The sequence below is a fragment of the Magallana gigas genome, chromosome 8 (genome assembly GCF_963853765.1).
Source record: "Magallana gigas chromosome 8, xbMagGiga1.1, whole genome shotgun sequence".
Lineage (NCBI taxonomy): Eukaryota > Metazoa > Mollusca > Bivalvia > Ostreida > Ostreidae > Magallana > Magallana gigas.
In genome coordinates this window covers 2242359-2261725 of record NC_088860.1, presented here as the reverse complement: position 1 = coordinate 2261725, position 19367 = coordinate 2242359, and the positions used below count along the sequence as shown (strand labels likewise).

At 36.4% G+C, this 19367-nt stretch overlaps 3 protein-coding genes across 3 annotated transcripts; 2 read left to right on the top strand and 1 right to left on the bottom strand.

Annotated features, from left to right (window-relative positions):
- Positions 1-5995: 5995 nt before the first annotated feature.
- On the top strand, positions 5996-8175 carry LOC105344278 (G-protein coupled receptor 83). The gene has a single exon (XM_011452015.4). It carries the CDS (start codon positions 6395-6397, stop codon positions 7559-7561), a length of 1167 nt encoding a protein of 388 aa, XP_011450317.3. The 5' UTR covers positions 5996-6394; the 3' UTR covers positions 7562-8175.
- Positions 8176-13403: 5228 nt separating this feature from the next.
- LOC105344276 (carboxylesterase 4A) lies at positions 13404-16259 on the bottom strand. Its single transcript, XM_011452013.4, has 3 exons — positions 16115-16259; positions 14280-15847; positions 13404-13760 (listed from the first exon to the last, which is right to left on the bottom strand). The coding sequence occupies exons 1-3, from the start codon at positions 16133-16135 to the stop codon at positions 13583-13585; spliced, it is 1767 nt and encodes a 588-aa protein (XP_011450315.3). The 5' UTR covers positions 16136-16259; the 3' UTR covers positions 13404-13582.
- An 877-nt stretch (positions 16260-17136) lies between these two features.
- On the top strand, positions 17137-18776 carry LOC117690240 (perlucin). Its single transcript, XM_034473799.2, has 5 exons — positions 17137-17241; positions 17427-17515; positions 17806-17896; positions 18168-18396; positions 18566-18776. The coding sequence occupies exons 1-5, from the start codon at positions 17193-17195 to the stop codon at positions 18612-18614; spliced, it is 507 nt and encodes a 168-aa protein (XP_034329690.2). The 5' UTR covers positions 17137-17192; the 3' UTR covers positions 18615-18776.
- Positions 18777-19367: the final 591 nt, after the last annotated feature.

The following is a 19367-nucleotide window of genomic DNA, read 5'->3' as shown; positions in this document are numbered from 1 at the left end:
GTACTTCAAGTTCATGTTATAAAATTATAAAATTATAATTGAAAAAAAAATCCCCAAAACTATGATAATAAAACAAACCACTGCATATTTACACGGTGAGCTCATCCTAGAGACTGCACAGGTAATGACTTGAATAGATAATGGCTGTTGTACAGTATAGAACTGTATGTCCAGGAAACTGTCATAAAATGTCTAAAACAGAAGCTACTCCAAACAGCATTTGATCCCAGCATTGGATGATGATAAAAAAGATAGATTTGAAAACTCTTATTGAAGACAAACACGTGAGCTCTTTGGTCAATTAGCAGCCCAATCTTACGATTTTTAAGATCCACTAAAAGGGGGAGTTCCCCTTGTAACTGTTAGAAGTCATCCCGGGAGAGGGACTTCCTACGTAAATATACAACATGACGTCTTAAATCAAATCCGTGCACGATTACATAATCCGCAATAAGTTAAAACAATAGAAGCATTACCAAGAAAGAAAGAGATAAAATCTTGAGGAGGTGATAATCGTAAATCGACGAGTTTGTTTCTAAAGTCAAACAGATGGATTATCAAAGTGTTTTATAATCTCACATATTGATTTCATCAATTACGTCATTATCGAAATTGATATAAACACGATGTTGAAATTGAGGTCTGGAGATGATAATAACAAAACATCTTCCTCTGGAATTGGTGTTGGTTATCTGACGTCTCTACTCAGACTTCGGTCGTAGAAAAATGAAAGAAGTAAAAGGATACAGAAAAAATAATTGATATGACAGAATCGAAAAAAATACATCATTTGATGACTTTGTTCAAAATGTCTGTAGTTTTAATATTTTGTAGCTTTTTGATTATAAAATTTTCACACTGAATGACACAGTGCCCCCTCCTGTATCTGATTTAAAAACGATGGACTAAATTCTTCTTCATCACAGCTACAGTTATCTCTCTTGTTTAAAGAATCTGGCTTTTTATTGAAATAGAAACAATTTTTAGAGAGAGAGAGAGAGAGAGAGAGAGAGAGAGAGAGAGAGAGAGATGCACATCATTTTTTAAGAGAACCGTTTTTTTTAACATGATAGATCGTTTTCGGTGTAGCTACTTGTGTATTTGACTTGAAGCTTGAGGGAGGTTCCTTGTGTCCTTGGACAAAGTCACGCCACATACAGTTACTGCAATATCTACTTTCATTATAGGTACAGCTTCACGGATGAAAATGTATCTCAATTTGAAAGAGAAGACCCACGCATGACACAAGAGCCTTTAGCAATGTGTTTGATATTTTCTTAAAGAAATTACTTTAAGATCATAATATAACGATTGTAAATGACATAGAGAATTTTACGTTATGTTTGTGAATAACAAGGTCATTTCCCGAGGGTAACTGGTTTACTGTTTTATCCGTATTTCCACTAAAATATCAATAATCAATGAACAGGTTCAAACATTCTTAAGTTGGAGATGTGAAACTAGTAATAAGGTGGGTGCACATTTTGAAGGGCCTGGTACAAATTATAGCTTTGGGAATCCCAGTTTGGCGGGATTTGAGGAGTAAAGGAGGGAAAAGTAGCACGGGTAATCGATGGACGAGCCCTTAATAAGACGTGCCCAATCATTATACATGTATTGAGATATCATTAGAGCATATCTCTCGCGAATTTCAATTAAATTTTCATTACTATAATAATTATTTATTGGCATATCGACATCGATGTATGGGTCAAACAAGTGCACTTTATGGAACAAACAGAACCAAAGTAAATAAATGATTAAGAAAGCTCTTCTGTTGACATTTTCTGATAACTTGAGAATAATTTTCCGATAAATTCATATTTATTTTTGGTGATGATACTTCACCATTCAAACAAATAAAGCTGATATTTTAACTTTGACACCAAAATATCAAGGAAAATAATTCTCATGACAAAAACAAAACATAAAAAACTACAAAGCGTCAAAACACCAGAAGGATTTAGTTTCATGTTAGTGTTTCTTTACTGTCCTGACCTTTAAAAAAAAAACTAGAAAAGTCGGAAACTAGGCAGCAGATTTAATTGAAATTTCTATTTGAATTTGAAAATGAAAAAAAAAATGAGATTAAACTTTATAACGAAAACGTGTTCTCTATATCATCTATTGTTGTCGTAACTTCATGGCTATAAAACCATTTTTCACATTTTCTTTCATTAAATATATAACGTTTAGAATATGAACTTGATGCTTAAAACAAATGGTCGTTCAAATGGATTTTATAAATAAGTAGGTTTTACCAATTTCCCCAAGACAGTGCACTTGTGTATGAATCAGACATCGCCTCTGTATTCACAAAGCCCCAGCTGGTCTGAGATTATTGAATGTGTATGGAAAAGTGCTTCAACATCTATGAAACTAAAGCTTTTAAGGAAAACTTCAATTTTCATTAAGTAAAATTTCCTTTCTATATCATAAAAAAACATTCAGGAGACTTACCCGAATTCTTTGTAGTTTTTGGAAGGCTGCATGTACTTATATCTGATGTCTTAAAAAAAACTCGAGAAAGAATAAATAACTGCCGCTAGAATAGTAACTGGTCTTCATGGACTCATAGAGGCAATTTATTTCGACACTGGATTGGTAGCTCCGAAGAACCGATGGTACTTAACGAAAAATGACTGTTATAGTCGGTAAAAACTGGCGAGATATTTTTTTTTTACTTTTTTTTTTGGTATCAGAATACTGGTGAGATATATCATATAGGTCCCATGATAAAGAAGAACACCGGAAAATCCACAGATAAAACCCGTAACTGACATTAAGGATTAAATGTTATTAACATTATAGAAATATTCAACAGTTCTTTTTAACTCTCCAGAGAAATAAAAGTACCAATGCTTCAAATCATCTTTCTGTTTTTTTATTTGGTAAAAAGTTTACAAACATTTGACAAAAATTGTCAAAGCTCAACAGTGATTAAACAGGGGAAAAGTGGAATAACATTCATATACAGACAAACAGACAAATACTTTATTTAGTAATTTTGTAACTGTCAAATTCTGATGATGTAATATCTGAACAACGTACTAAGACATAAGCATAACACATTCTTATATTATTCTGCTGAATAATGTTGCATTAGGAAGACGCCAGGGTATAACAGACTTTAAACAGTACAGCAGTATCAGAAATAATGAGTGTTCCTCACCTATGTACGAGTTACTGTGTAAGACATGAAACACATATCCTTATGACGTCATATTTAGAACCAAGAAAGCAATTCGATTCTGCTTCTTAATGGAACCAATTTCGCTGGATTCAATTTGCGGATGTGAGTTTTAATCCCCAAAGGTCTGTATTAGTATTGGATAATATTTATCAGCACACGTTTCGAGTCCTGCAGTGCTCCGACTGATAAAAGGCAATTGACATCTATTATCCCAGTGTCACATTTAGAATGATGAAACGTGCCTGGGTCTCCGGGTAAATAACTAGACGTTCTCCGTCTTCTATCTTCCTTCCTCCGCTTATCTATACTAAACAATACATCATTTTCTTCATTTCAATCAATCAAGATCGGAGAGTGTTCGATAGCCTATGTGGTTTTAGTTTCAAACAACATAATAACCCTGCTTTATATAGATACAGAAATATAGATACCAGCCTCTTTATTCATTAGTACATGTATTTGCCATGTATTAATCAAGATGAAAGATAAAATCAAGTAGATTATATTAGAGAATACATTTATTTAGATTTTGGGGTAAAATGTTATTTCTAGAACAGAGCATAGCTACTTATGGGGCATCGTTGATCATTGTTTGAGGAAGTTAAATTCTCGACCTAATTATCTCATTCTTTATGAATAAAAAAAGAAACGAAAAAAAAGCTTTAAAAACCAAATATTTAAATCTATTTAATAGATTTATAACCAGTACTGACTTAAAAACCATTCATTAGATCATATATAAAATAGTACTGATTTTTGTAAAAAGATACTTTGTGTACTTTATGACTAAGGATAAAATTCGTAAATATTTTTCGGCATCTTCGGCATAATTCAGCGTGTAATGCACATCCCAGGTAATAGGGATACAGCTACTGAACCAATTTCATAACCAAAAAGTATTCACAAGCCGTGAGTGGGAGAGAACAAAGATCGAGGATATGTACCAGAGATTGGAGAACTTCTCTGATGATGTGGGTGGAGGGGGCACGTTTGATCTATAATTCACTAATTCATAAAAGCAAGAGAGGATATACGTTCTTGCCACAGACACAACAAAAATAAGATAAAACAGCAAACCACAGCATCATTACACACAACCAATACATCAGCGAGCAACAACAAATAACAGCAGAAAAAGAAGCAAGCCACAGCAAACATATCAACAATCGGCAAGCAACATCAAAAGCAACATCAACAACAACATCAACAACAACATCAGCAAACAAAAGAAAACAGCAACAAAAGAGTAAGAAAACAAGGGAAACAAATAATTTCATAGTTACTACAGCAGCAGCAATTCTAGCAACAAAAAATGCTAAAGCAAAAATCGTTACAAAAATAAGCAAAAGCAACAAAAGCGTGCAAGAATCAAAGTACTGAAGTACTGAAAGCCGGGCTCTTTTGGTGAGTCTTTATACTTATTGTGTAGTAAAGACTGAAAATCTCTCTCTCTCTCTCTCTCTCTCTCTCAATCCCCGTTTCTTCATCGCGCAGCAAAGTAGTTCATGGAAATTCATGCGCATTGTATGTGTCCAAAATGCATAGTAATGTTTTTAAAACACGTTATTAATAAGAAAACTAAAAAAGATAGATAATTCATTCGAAATTAAAAAAAAGAAACAACATGCCAACACTTTTGACAAAACGTGGCTCTTTGTGTAACTATTTGGTATAGCGGAAGCTTTACCTTGACGCTGTTAGGTTTTTTGTTTATTTGTGCTATTTATAGTAACATTGGCGATTTGCCTGCCTATAGCCAGGACTCTGTTTTCAGCAGAAAAAAAGCAGAGACTGCTTTAACTAAGCTGTAGCGACAATAGCAAGCAAAAAGCAAACAAACAACAACAACAATCATCATCAACAACAAAAATAAAAACAAACACCAATCAACAACAGTTGTAAAACACAAGCAACAACAACAAACATCAAGAAACAAAAAGCAACAAACACAAACAACAAAGCTGTAGCAACAATACTAAGCAAAAAGAACAACATAAAAAGCAAGCAAACAACAAGGAATAACATCATTTAGTAACAACATAAAAAAATAACACAAACAACAACAAGCATAAAAAAACAATAAGGAACAACAGGCAAGCAACAACATCAAGCAACAACAGGAAAACAACCATGCAATAACAACAGCAACAAGCTACAACGTAACCTAAAACAACCAACAAAAACAACTGCAACAATTGAAACAGCCACAAGCAATAATAACAACATCAAGCTAAGCAACAATAGTATCAAAATTGGTACAACAGTCACAGCTATCAGAAAAAACCCCGAAATGCTATAACAGCAAGCAGAATCGACAACAGCAAGATAAGTGCTACAGTAATGCATGTAATAACAACAGCAAGCGACAACAACAGCTTATAACAAATTGTAAAAGAAAATTATATCGCACTGAATTACAATTTATGCTTGTTATTTTAATGTTTCCAAATTGAGGACTGGACGAGAAACTAAAACCTGAGAAAACTAAAGTCAAGCAAATAGGTCAATAATCCGAACCCTTAAAAAACTTAGGGTTTAGCTGTTACATATTTTGAACTTGTAATACAGAGAGCAGAGGAGAACTGCTAAATTAGGTTAAACAAGCAAATTATTGTAGCCTAGCAGAATTATAACTCTTCAGTTAATACTAGTTCATTTCTGACAACAACTGTTAAATGTCAACGACGACTATCATCATTCAAATCACAATTAAAGTGCGTACATTTGGAAAAACAAACCAACAACAATCATTGCGAAACGCATTAAAAACTTTCTTATGAGAGCATCGCCCACAGAACTGTATTTCACCTCTAATGGACCGATTGCACTGTGATTTGTAAGGAGCTTTTCTGGTCAATTCGAATTCTGGCGGTCATTCCTCAGAGGGGTGTACTGTTCAGTCTCAGCACAGTCCCCTACAATCTCCTTACGGCCCGGTGCACCCTGCCAGGGTGATGCCACTCGCCTTAACCCCTGAGCTCAGATTTATCAACCTTCGTCAACAGAACAGCAAAGTATCGATCCAACAGTCCCTATATAACGTCCCCGTTCCCTGACTCTGGGAAGTCACTGGTTTAAACGGCAGACAGACATAGTGAAACCGGTTAGTTATCCATCTACAACTTCGTTATCATTAATTTGTGAAATTAATGTATCGGAAAGTGAGATTGGTACCAGGAGTGAACATTTTCTTACAAAACAATGGATCATGATTTTACCTTGATTTACGATTATCTGGACAACTTTGATAACAACACTTTGAAAAATCTGTTTGAGAACACCAATAGCTCTCTGGCGTCCTCCCACTTTCATGGCGGGATTGACCAGGGTCGGACCCTCTGGCTCGGACTCAGCTTTGGCATTCTCGTCTTGCTGTCCTTGAGTTTTAATTCTCTTATATGTTGCATCATCTTCAGGAACAAAAACCTACACACCGTCACCAACATTTTCCTTGCCAACATGGCGATGTCGGACATTTTGTTGGTGTCAATCAACGTTCCGCTGAATATCGTCCGCAATGTGACCTACGAATGGACGTTGGGGATTATTCTGTGTAAGGCGTTGACGTATTCCATCATGGTTTCTTCCTACGTGTCCACGTTCACTCTGACGGCCATAGCGTTTGACAGACAGCGAGTCCTCCTGCATCCTCTGAAGCCCCGGATGACCAAACAGACGGGGGCGGCCGTCATAGTCGTTATCTGGATAATGGCGTTTACGTTAGCCCTTCCTTACGGCTTTTTCAATTCAGTCCGGGAGATGGACATTTTTGTCGTCAAAGTCACCAGGTGCAGATCGGCGTTTCCCGAACCTAAAATGATGTGGGAACAGTACTTAACCATCGCCACCATTTTGGTACAGTACGTAATCCCATTAACTATCATAGGGGTGGCGTATGTAAGGATCATCCACAAACTCTGGCTGAGAAACCAGTTGGGCTACGTCACCGAGGACCAGCGCATGCGTCAGATTCGTGCCAAACGTAAGAGCATCAAGCTTCTGATCGCGGTGGTGATGGTGTTTGCTGTTTGCTGGATGCCACTCAATCTGTACCACCTCTTGACGGACCTCCACCCCAACACCAAGACGTTCAAATACGACAGCCTCGCCTTCTTCGTGTGTCTGTGGGTGGCGGTTAGCAGCACGTGCATTAACCCGTTCCTGTACTGTTGGATTAATCCTCACTTCCGGTCAAGAATCATGAAGAAGAAGGCTTGTCGCGAAAAGAAGGAGAAGTCGGAGGGCTCGTTCGAGGAACTGGAGGACATGGCTAGTGGCCCGGATACTAACACCCAGGAAACGCACGTGTACAAGTTCCCGGTGCTCTCCTTCCTGAAACAGAAATCGGACAAGTCCGTCTACTGTTAGAGGACATTGGCGGTCAACGGACCACGTGGTGTAATAAGAGTAAGATTTCAACGACATTACCTATGAGTTTTTCAACCATCACTGAAACTGTGTCATTTAACTAGTTCTTATTTGATAAATATATTGTTGAATGTTATGTTATATCTACAACTCTATCAATATTTTCTTTTATCTAAAAGCTGTAACTTTAAATTGTAAATGATTACATGTATATCTTTTATGAATTGATAAGAAAAATTACCAAATAAAAATATACTGTGTCGTCGGATGTTGAATAAACCTTAATTAACGATCTTTTACCAAAATTTATCATTCATTAGTCTTCTATATTTCAATTAAAGAGAAGTTTAGCTAGGACATTGTTTTGTAAGAAAAAATCATCCTTATTAGCATATGTATGTTTTTGAACTGACTTGTCGATTTGTATATTTGTTAATACATGCACAAAATAAAGCTGTCCTGTAATTTTTTTTTCATATACATTTATGTTTTAAGATTCCTGCATTGAAGAAAATATTTGAAAACCATAGACTTCTGGATTGTTTGTAGCATTTGTTAAACTATTTTTCGTTATATGACCATTTATATTGTTAATAAAAAAATAACGTATTTTTTTCATGTTTTGACTATATATACCCGAAAAAAGTTTAAGTTATGATATATTTCACTTACACCTAGAAGCTTGAAATTAAATTATTAATACTAGATTTATCGTAAAAAAAGAATTTCATTAGCCATACAAATGATTATATCTTTTGAGAAAATTATGAATAAAAACTCATACATTTAAAATATGCATGGTTAAAAAATAATTATGAAATCAAATAGTCGAAGTTTTGTACATTGATTTACCTTTCAAACACTTGACTTTCTATAGTATTTTTCTAAAATAAAAGTTTTTTTTTTTTATCTCTCTTGTTTATAATGATGTGGTTAACTGACATGTCTCGAAAGTGGGGGGGGGGGGGGGGGATCCTGTTGACGTTGAGAATGAAATCAAACATACCATTAGCTACATAACTAGATAAAATGAAAACTGTTGATGTAGTATTCCCTTTGTTGAAGAACATGATATAATTATGTGTTCTGTAGAAAGAAGTTGATGTGAATTATTTAGATTCTTCTTAAACATTTGTCGTGAATTATACATTAAGATTCTTTCCACAATTTGTCGTGAATTAGTAGATTCTTTTAATAATTTTTCGTGAATTATTAGATTCTCTACAGAACACCTGGTGTCAGCTAGATACTCACTGATAGAAACTTAAACTGTTATCGGAATAGAATTATTATCTGTTATTCGACATTTGGGTACGGTAAACTGTATACTAAGTACTAGTAGTCTGCAATATTCAAATCTGAAGCCCTGACATTTAAGTTAAAAAATTGAAGTAACACAATTACAGTTTGACTCAATTTCCCCCCGAATGTGCATGTTTTGAAGAGAATCATGGAGCATTGCTCCGGGCATTTGAAATTTATTTTAATTTCTGTTACAACACTTTGTAAGATTTCATACTTATCGCCAGTTTTTTTCTTATCTTCACTTTAATGGTTGTCAAATTGCTAATTAATTAAATATTTAAGAAATGGTCAGAGCCGATAAAGTTATATTTTCATTAAAGTGTATAAAAAATTCAAAGAATGAAATGTGTGACTCCGAACACTGATGCGTGATGTATAATACTTTGATTTGCCTGTATTGTACATGGTAATATGTCGATCAAAGTTTGAACCAAATCGATTGATGTGAGAAATCATGATTACCGTGTGTCCTCCATACTTCAAAGAGTTTTCGTTCAGGGAGTCATCCGTTTCCATTCAGCAATGATTATAAACTAGGTTAATCCAATTTGCGTGTCACCCAGTTTCAATAACGACCTCCAATCAGATGTTGCGTTGTAAACGACATCGGGGAGTCCCCACATCATCGACTCGCCAATTATGACGTGCAATTACCCTGACACATTCTATTATTAGTCGCTAGTGGGACATTTTCTGTGAGAAATGTTGCGGAGAGAGAGAGAGAGAGAGAGAGAGAGAGAGAGAGAGAGACTTTACTTTGCTTTAGATCTTGTTACTTTTTAAAGCAATTAATTTGAAATCTCTATTGTTGTGTGTTGCGGTTAAATACAATACAAAGAGAGTGACTTTGAAAAAAGGGAGTAAGTTAAATATACAAAGTAAGTGACTTTTTAAAGGAAAACATTAAATTTGAAAGACAAATTCGAAACTGTGATCGCCTTTCTTTCAATCTATCTTTATTCATTTGAAGATTTTAAGTTGAATATGTTTGATTAATGATTATATATGTTTTGTATATGTGAAATTACAGTCAGCGACAATAATTAATAGAGATTTTTCTTGCAAATACATAGAAATAACTTTCTTTCTCAGTATTGATAAGTAAAGTTGAACATAATTGCATTGTATACTGATATGATATATCGGGAGCTGGTTAGGGGTGCTGAGAATATTGAAATATACTTTTTTGTAAAGTCGATTGTAACCTAGAAATGAGTTCAGCTGCACCAATCACAATGAAAAAAATCTAGATTCTAAAAGGTATTTGCCAAAATTGGTACACATAGGTCGACATGAATATAGCATTTTAATTTAAATCTCGTTTTGATAAATCCCTAAGTGCGTGTTGATTGGACTCAAAGCTATAGATGTTTAGCGCCTTTACCATAAAACATGTCAATTTCTCACGGCGCATTCAAATTAAACTACATTCAGAAAAATATGGTTCGAGTTTCCTATTTTTTATTTAATTGTGTTATTGCCTTCAAATACTTTTCTGTAAATCACGCATGTACATTTCACAAGCTTCTAATTAGTTAAAGAAAATAAATTGATCATCATGTGTGGTATAAACTGCTTATTTGAAACTTGCATCAATTTCTAGTTATCAGACTTTTGTGAAGTCGATGAAAGGTTAAATTCAGCTTAATTTAAACACGTATTACAAAAGCGAACGAAAGGAAATCAGGTAAATGACCAAGAATCAATCCTTATGTTTTTTAAAATCCAAAACAAACAGGACAGATTATTGGGTTTTTCCGCCAAACGCCAAACGAAGGCCGATTGCTGTTGAGACTCCTATTTATTTCGTTCTCACACACTTCTCAAATTATCACAACTCCTTGCATGTCAAACAAACAAAAAATCGTCTTTGAATTTGACAGGACAGCTGTGAAAGACCATGCTTGGAAATTCCTTGCAGAGATTACAGACAATACGGTGACCATCTTTTGGAGAGGAATATCCCATTAATTGGACATTACGGCTTATATTGGCCCCTTGCAATCAATTACAACGCCAAACAAAGACATTTATTATTTCATTCAAACACAATATCTGCTGAACTGAATGATTTCTCTTCCAGAGAATTGTTGTTTTTCAATGGAAATAAAAAAGATCATCGGATATTTTCGGTTTCACAACAACACCTCTGCAAGTTTTCGTGATCAGACTGTGCAAAAAATAAGGAATTTCGAAATGTCAAGATCATTAAAACCTATAAATGATGCGCCTGAATTCGAAATTGATGGGATCATTTTTAAGATCGCTTGTAACGGATTTATTTTTTTCGCTAAGCTATTCATCAACGTGTAATATTTTGAATTTCGAAATCTCTGCTGCCTTTGTTCAACATATTCCATTAATTTGTCGCATAGACCACCTCAAAATTGTTTGCCATCTTTCGAATTCAGCTTCTTTTAAGTAACGATCGGTCATAACTTTTGTTTTAAATGCAGTTGTTTGCACATCTATGTTTTACTTATCAAACAGTTAGCCATTATGAAGAATGTAATAACTTAAAATAAGATAAAGACCCTAATACAGATAGTCAAGAGGGCACCAATGGCCTTATTTCAGTGTCAAGATGGCAACCATGGCCTTATTTCAGTGTCAAGATGGCAACCATGGCCTTATTTCAGTGTGCAAACTGCAGGTCTCACAACATGGCCGAGGGAAAATAATTCCCGAATTCCCCTTCGTTTTTAGGAGTTTTCCGCCAGCGACAGGGACTGTACTTTTTTATGAGATGAAAAACAACGTATAAAATGCCTGAGTTTCCCACCTTTGTAAAAATTACGAGGTCACATGAATTTTAGATGCCAGTTGTTTCGGCAGGGGGGGTGAAAGGGCTCGGACATGGTGTAACTTTGATGTAAACAAACTCTCGTGCCTTTGTGGATGGCTGTGTGTTTTTCGCTACTAAATTGGTTAGGAACAATTGTTTTAAAAGTTGTAAAGAGGAATTACCCCAGAAGTTTGTTTTAAACTCGCTACCCGTAACTAAAATTGCGTAATTTTGGTAAGAATATATAGTAAAAATTAATAGTGGTGTGCAACCTGAATACAAGGTAACTGTATTACCTTGTTACCACGTGACTCGAGTCCAATTTCGCAGTTTTTTGTTTGAAAAAAAGATTTGCGATATTATTTATCAATTCTTTTTATTTCCTATTCTAAGTTTGCTATCAAATTTCTAAAAGAGCATTCAACATAACGTGTTTCTGCGGTTAATTAAATCACATTTGCTGATACAACAAACACAAAGTGCAATGCCGAAACGCAATCTGATTATTTTTTTTTTTGCAGATGAAGGGGCGTATCTTAAGGTCTTCAAAAAGCTAAGACACACTTTTTTGCTTCCATTAGTTTCTTAAAAAGCACTTAATGATTGCTAAAGGTATGCTTCAGACTTCTGGATCAGGTAAAAACAATTATGCCTCCGTAGGAGGACTTTTTGACGCTTATGCAACAAAATCTGATTTAAAGAATATCGAATTGTATTTATTTCTTGATAAGCTCTCTCTTTCTCTATTCGTTAAAGTACTGCAAGTAGACAATTATCGCCATTCTTAATTCAAAATGATGACTTAAAAATTACTCAGAGTGAATACTTTTGCCGTGTGAGAGCGAGATCGGCTTTGTAGGTCACCAGTTTTAAAATATTTATTCACTGTTTAAATTTCATTGTCAAGATGACAAATCAACACCGAACAAGCATTAGATGAAATCGATGTTTCATCAGACGAAGAACAAAAAGTCAGTCGATGAGGGGACGCACATCTCTGCTGTAGTTACAGATCTTGATGACTCCAGGGTGCGGGTTATCTGAGGCCTTTATGTAAGCTAATGGATTGATGATATTATCTTCATTTTTTGTCCTTTTGGTCATAATGGTTCTTTGAAAGCTCAGCACAAATGCGGCTCAATTGCTTCGTTTTTGATGCATTTGCTGTCATTGAGGACAATGAATTTGACTCTGCAGACTGTTTTCTGCGTTTCGAAAATATATGACTGCTAATGATATCTGTGACGTCTTATTTACTTTTGGTTGATGCTACGTCACCGGAAGTTATCTGATAAGCCTAGTTACATTACAACCTGCGACAGATTGGCCTGATGTTCCCAACATTGAACGTTGTGTCGTTAATCACATCCCCGCCATCGTACCCTATGACAGCCTTGCTATGGATGAACTTATGTCCTAGGCCATTCATGAAACATAAGTCTCATATCCTAGGTTATTCCTATGCACTCTATAGAAGTTGTATGGTCCGTCTCCGTAATCTGCTAGGAGTACAGACTAACTCTGCTTAGTGTGTATGAGAATTGTTATACTGTGGATAATCAAATAGAAATATCAATCTGATTATCGAATATTGCTCTCAATTATAACCAACGTATCAACCTTACAGTGTACATATTGCTTGATCCAACGCCCCGCCATCTATAAAAGAATTAAACCCCTCCCCCCAAAACCCCAACAAAATGAACAAATACCAATCCATATTAACTTATTAGGGTTGATAAACATGAACATATTTATGACTGGTCTACTTTTATCACAACGATGTATATCTGAAATGTGTTCTTTATATATTTATATGAGGCTAAGAAATCTCACAAACTTTTGCATTTAAAGCATATTTTTGTTAAATCGATCCATGCAAGTTAGATTTTGTATAATCGAGTGATAAACAAACAGGTATTTAATTGTTTTTACAATTCATCGTGTGAATTTGTCCTCACATAGTTCGACAATTCAGGTTGAAATAAAGCTACTTCTTCCGACGAATAATCAATGTGCGATATGATTGGATAATCCAAAATGACGTAATGACGTTTGTCCTCGTCATACGCAGGCCACGTGATCTCTGTGTCGTCGTCACTGGGGTTTCTGAAAATAATGTTATTTCACAAGTGAAAAATTCATTCACAAATAAAGTTTATCATGATATTATATAAATAGTGCCTGTTTGGGAGGGTAACAGTTGAAATTGACACCCCGAGAAAACCATTGTCAACCGACGCGAAGCGGAGGTTGACAATGGTTTTCGAGGGGTGTCAATTTCAACTGTTATCCTCCCAAACAGGCACTATTTATTTTGTTATACTGAATGTCTTTTTTAAAATTTTTAAGAAAATTTTACTGCTTTTATATAGGAATAACGTGAATTCTACAGCGAACCGTACGAGCATAATTTTCGCGCATGTAACATTTTTTAATGTTACCCGTTGCCAAGTGCGTTGCTAGCGCTGAGGGTAATAGTAAATATTATAAACGGCGTCTTAACCAATCAGATTTCAGTATTTAACATGAAAGTATAACAACATGAGTTATACATCTTTTAAGTTTAAGTGTAAGAAAATGTTACGAGCTACTTTGAAAGAAATAGTCCTTAGACTTCCTACATACCCAGTTTTGGCGAAATTAGTCCAGTAACGGACAACCTTTCTGGAGAGATCATGATGAAAGTCTCTCATCTGTAGATTGATGGGTGTGGCCATCAACCTGAACAGCAAATAGAGTTCATCCCCGTGGCCACAGCCTCCGAACCACAGGGGTGGAGGGGGACCCTCGGGGAGGGGGCTGATGAGAGTGACCAGATAGTGGTAGGTCTTTGAGGCAGCGTTGTTCCTGGAGTGGGCCACGAGGGCACTGATGGTAGGGGTGACAATGGTGGCCTGTCCATACATCTGTATAGCCTGGTTACTCTGGTCCAGACTACCCCTGTGACTGTGGTAGAAGTCGACTACTTTATGAGTCAAGATCGGATTGTTTCCGTACAGCGAATTGATTACACCGGGAGCAATGGAATCTTTAAACACGTGAAACGGAATTTCTGAGTCTAAAGAAAAGTTTAAATTGTTTTCATACTCTGAGACTAAGCTCGTTTTTCGACTGTCGACGATCTTTCTGTAGAGAAGGCTACCCTCCACATCCGTAGTACCAGCAACGAAATCCAGGGATCGGAAAAAGCGAGACTCATTGCTATCAAAATCGTACAGAAGTAAATAAGGGTCCTTTGTTATAAGCTCGCCGTCAATCGACGGCCCCACGTAGAGGTCTGCCGTGATATTATCAGTAGGAATAAAGTCTTGGAGACTGACGGCATTCACAAGTTTTTCAGCAGGAACTGATCTCAAACAATCAAGATAGATTGAAGATTGAGTCGTTTCTGTACAGTTAGTTCTCTCTGACAGAAGCCGGTCGACTTTTTCTGCGTTGTTTGGTTTGACAACTGTATTACGGGACACCACACCACTCATTGCTATCACTCTTTGAAATAACCCCCCGTTTCTGGGCATTAACGACAAAAGATGGGCACAGACGGCTCCGGACGAGTGTCCAATTATAGTGACATTTTCCGGATTACCCCCGAAAGCTGCAATGTTTTTATGCACCCACTGCAAAGCTGCAATCTGGTCCCACAGACCAAGGTTCTTGGTCACGTCTTGGTCATCTATATTTAGAAACCCGAATACTCCTAGTCTGTAATCAAACGTCACAAAAATGACGTCACCGTGTGCGACGATATTGTGCGGGAAGTACTCGCTGGTCGAGCCATGAATAAAGTCTTTGCCGTGAATCCACACCATGACAGAGAAGGTTTTAGTTTGTTTAATTTCGTGGCCTGGAACATAAATATTCAAGTACAAACAGTCTTCGGAAAACCCCATTTCGTACGTACCTATGTAATCTCTGTCATCTTGCATACATCCGGGTCCATGATCATTCGGAATGCCTCGAACATCGTCCCATTTTCCGATGGGCCTAGGTTTCCGGAACCTGAGGTTGTTTACGGGTGGTTCGGCGTAGGGAATCCCTATGAATCGAATCATTGGGTGGGTTTGATTGTGTGTCTCCTTGTAACCTTTGACCCGACCCGACGGTGTGTCAACCAATATGGAGGGGTTGCTCAACTCACCGTGCGCTGATTTACGGGACAGTGCTAGGACCATGACTAACAGAAAAAGAGAAATCTGTAATGAAAAAGATTAGAATTTTGAAATCTTTTAGTTCTCGATTTTGACGAAAGACCCCCCCCCCGAAAAACCCCCCCAAAAAACTTCGAATCAGACCCTAAAATCAAAAACCAAAAATCAAACAAACAAATAAAAACCCCTTCTACAAATAACCTTTAAAGAGAAAATGAATTAAATGAATCAACAAAGCAAAAAAAAAGTCTACCACTAATTGATTCGGCCCTTACATTCTCACATATTTTGATTAATGTACGGGTAACTTACACATTTAGCGATATCCGCCATCTCAGGAGGTCGGGTACCTCTGTGTTTAATGAAGATGGAGTGAGTAAAAATTGTTCCCTAAACTTATTGTTTACGGTCAACTCATTATTGTGCACAGAAGTCAGGTATTAAAAGCTCTGAAGATTAGGTCAGTGTGTAATATGCCGGATTAAAGGATTAAGGACTAACTTTAACCCGGAGTCGAATAAAAGTGACAGTAAAATGGTGGTTTTTAATAAGCCAGCTGACATGTACTTATTTTTTTAATTCACAAATAGCTACTGACCAAGCGGGTGTAAAATGACAAATTAAGACAGTCAACTATCAGGACGGACCATAATCACTTAGAACCATTTTAACAAGACCTTGGACTTTCAGTAGGACGTAGCTATCTATTTCCTGCGTCAAAACAAGTTAAAAGTGACGCGGTTTCAAGCGAAATATGCACCGATTGCGTAGTCTTATCTTATATGCCAGACAAATCTTGTTTATTTTTGGAGAGCAATGGCTGGGTGCCTGACAATGAAATAGACAGACATACGTCACATTGCTGTTTAACACAACTACCCAACGTCCAAGCTCGTGTTAAAATGGTTCTAGTTCTATTCATCTCATATATTTAAATCAATTCAAGATTCATTTCAAGAATTTTATTTTACTGTAATACATGCGCTTATCTAAATAATGTGTGTAACCTCAGCACAATGATAACTATGAAAAAAGGTTTGACTTTATCAAAAGGAAACAGTTCTTTAATATGAAATATGTGTAAAGCGATGATGTTTGTACAGGACGATCGTACTATTATTGCTCTCTGATCAGATCTGCTAGATAGTATTTTGCACAATCACTATGTATAGAAATCGAATTTTAAAACTTTCTATCAATAAAGTATTTTGTTATAATTAGACTATATAAGTACCTGACATAAAATGTGGAGCTAATATAAGTTTTTGACCGTCCTTATTAATCATTTATCGTTATGACCCTGTCGAGGTCATGCTTTGCCTTTGAGTAATTTATTATTGTGTACGGTCACAGATAAGTAGAAATTCGGTCACAACACTTTACAGACACCATGCTCACAGAGCTGCTATTCTTACTGGTCGGATGGTGTAGCTCTATAGGTAGGCCACTTCTTACTGTTTCCGTAAAAAGTCCATAATATGAATTAAACAAAACGTCTGCATAGTTCTTCAAAAGCGAGAAAATGGCATGTGTGTTCTGTTCGTAGCCTCCGTTTTTTGATTGAGTTGTTGTTTGCCTATATTTAAAAAAAAACTATATAAGACGCAATGTTTGACTGTTTCAGTGAAGGGCGCATGTCCAGACGGTACCTTTACTTACGGAAACTCGTGCTACCTTGAATTCAATATCCGGGCAACGTGGGCTGAGGCCTCCGTAAGTCGTCCGTCAAATAGACAAACCACAGTTGCATATGCCGGATAACTGCAGTGTCACTTTTCCCGCCTTGTGTCAATTGTGACGTCTGCACTCTGTGGCGCTAGCCGCCAGCAAGGATGGTCCATTTATCATTTAAAAAAAATAGAATTTGTTTCAAATGTCTGCATCACAGACAAATTTTAGTGATAGATATATTGATATAGTTAATGTTGTAAGAAATAGTGTTGGGAAACGACATTTTGTCTTATGTACACATTGACACGGTGTGGTGTTTTTTTAAATGTCAGATCATATGCCGGGCGTATGGCGGTTACTTGGCCAACATCAACGATATTCATGAACAACACGTGATAGAAACCGTCGTCTCCAGGAACATAGGTAAATCCAGGCATGGTCCATATTACTGTCAAAACTGATTCTGGTATCAATTTGTTTGCAACAATTTAATAATGATGGTAGAAGTGATTTTTTTTAGTCCTGATATATTTTTACAACACTATAGGGCCTATAACAGTTCACAACAATTTGTTATACACTTTTGCATAAACTAAGATACAAAAGGGTTTGTGTCCATCACCAGTACCGAGACCATTAGTTCACAATTCTGTTTTTGACGAAGAATTCATACTGTTGAAGTCGTTTTTGGCAGGAGGCTTCAGCCCCGGGATTTTCTGGCTGGGAGGGACGGACGTCCAGATCGAGGGTGAGTGGGTCTGGACGGGTAACGTGCAGGCCATGGGCAGCTACAAGAACTGGGCCCCCGGGGAACCCAACAACGCTAACGGTAACGAGCACTGCCTGGAGATGGACATGGGGGGACAGTACCATTGGAACGACAACAACTGTGAAAACAGATTCAACTTCATCTGTGAAATGCCGTACGAATAATGCTTTCTTTATTGTTCGTAACATTTTTTTCAAGGAACTGCCTTACAAATTTACAAATCGAGCATTCTTATATACTCAGAGTTATTGTTCGTTGCTAACTTCGTCCGTGAAATAATGCTGTACCAATGCATCCCCAGTAATGGTAACTCGTTTTTACAGGACGGCTGATCCAGGTATAGGCGCTGGTGGCCAGGGTGTCATTGGCTAAATAACCACCCACCCACAGGTCAATCAGCCCTGATATTTCCTATTTTTAATCCATGATATATGAAGCTGTTTGGATAGAGAAATGTGGCCCATGTTTTTTTTGTTCAACTGGTGCATTTGATAAAACTATGAGCCACTTGAAATAAACAAAATTAAACCTTAAATATGCATCTTTTATTTCATTTTCACTTACACAAGGGATATATAAACTCGTCAGTACAAAGGCCCCTTCATACAGCCATGAATGACTTTCACCATTTGTTCGGAGTTTAAGACTTTACATGCGTATGTGGTACCATGCAACTTATAAATACATTTTAAAATCATGCTTCTTTGTTATTTCAATCATTATTTATAATTTTGACGTCATTCTACCAACGACTACACTACTTTGGCAGAGTTTAGGATAAAGAGGTTTCAGGAAATTCTGTGTTATTTCCGGAAGTTAGTGAATTTTTCAAAATCTGTATTAGACAACAAGGAAGTCAATCTTACAAGCAAGAGCATTATTGAGTGTAAATCGAGTGCGAACCCTTTCTTCCTCCCTGAGATATGGAGTATATGGCTCCAATCGCTAGCGTACATCTGCACAGAACTAAATAGCATTCAAGAGGGATTCAAGGCGTGAGTGTTGGATAGTACAAGAACTACAATTCTAACCACTTGTATTTTATAAATCCAATAAAAATCTTCAAATATGTCAAAATAAATTATCATTTAAAAAATAAAATTATCATTTGTAGCAATGCCCCCC

Bases quoted from the DNA above. Each gene is read 5' to 3' on its own strand.
- LOC105344278 (XM_011452015.4), top strand. From the start codon at position 6,395: ATGGATCATGATTTTACCTTGATTTACGATTATCTGGACAACTTTGAT.
- LOC117690240 (XM_034473799.2), top strand. From the start codon at position 17,193: ATGCTCACAGAGCTGCTATTCTTACTGGTCGGATGGTGTAGCTCTATA. The intron at 17,897-18,167 runs GTAAATCCAGGC...CGTTTTTGGCAG, and splicing joins CGTCGTCTCCAGGAACATAG to GAGGCTTCAGCCCCGGGATT. The intron at 18,397-18,565 runs GTACGAATAATG...TCGTTTTTACAG, and splicing joins AACTTCATCTGTGAAATGCC to GACGGCTGATCCAGGTATAG.
- LOC105344276 (XM_011452013.4), bottom strand. From the start codon at position 16,135: ATGGCGGATATCGCTAAATGT. The intron at 15,848-16,114 runs GTAAGTTACCCG...TTTTCATTACAG, and splicing joins TGGCGGATATCGCTAAATGT to ATTTCTCTTTTTCTGTTAGT. The intron at 13,761-14,279 runs GTATGTAGGAAG...CATTATTTTCAG, and splicing joins ACTAATTTCGCCAAAACTGG to AAACCCCAGTGACGACGACA.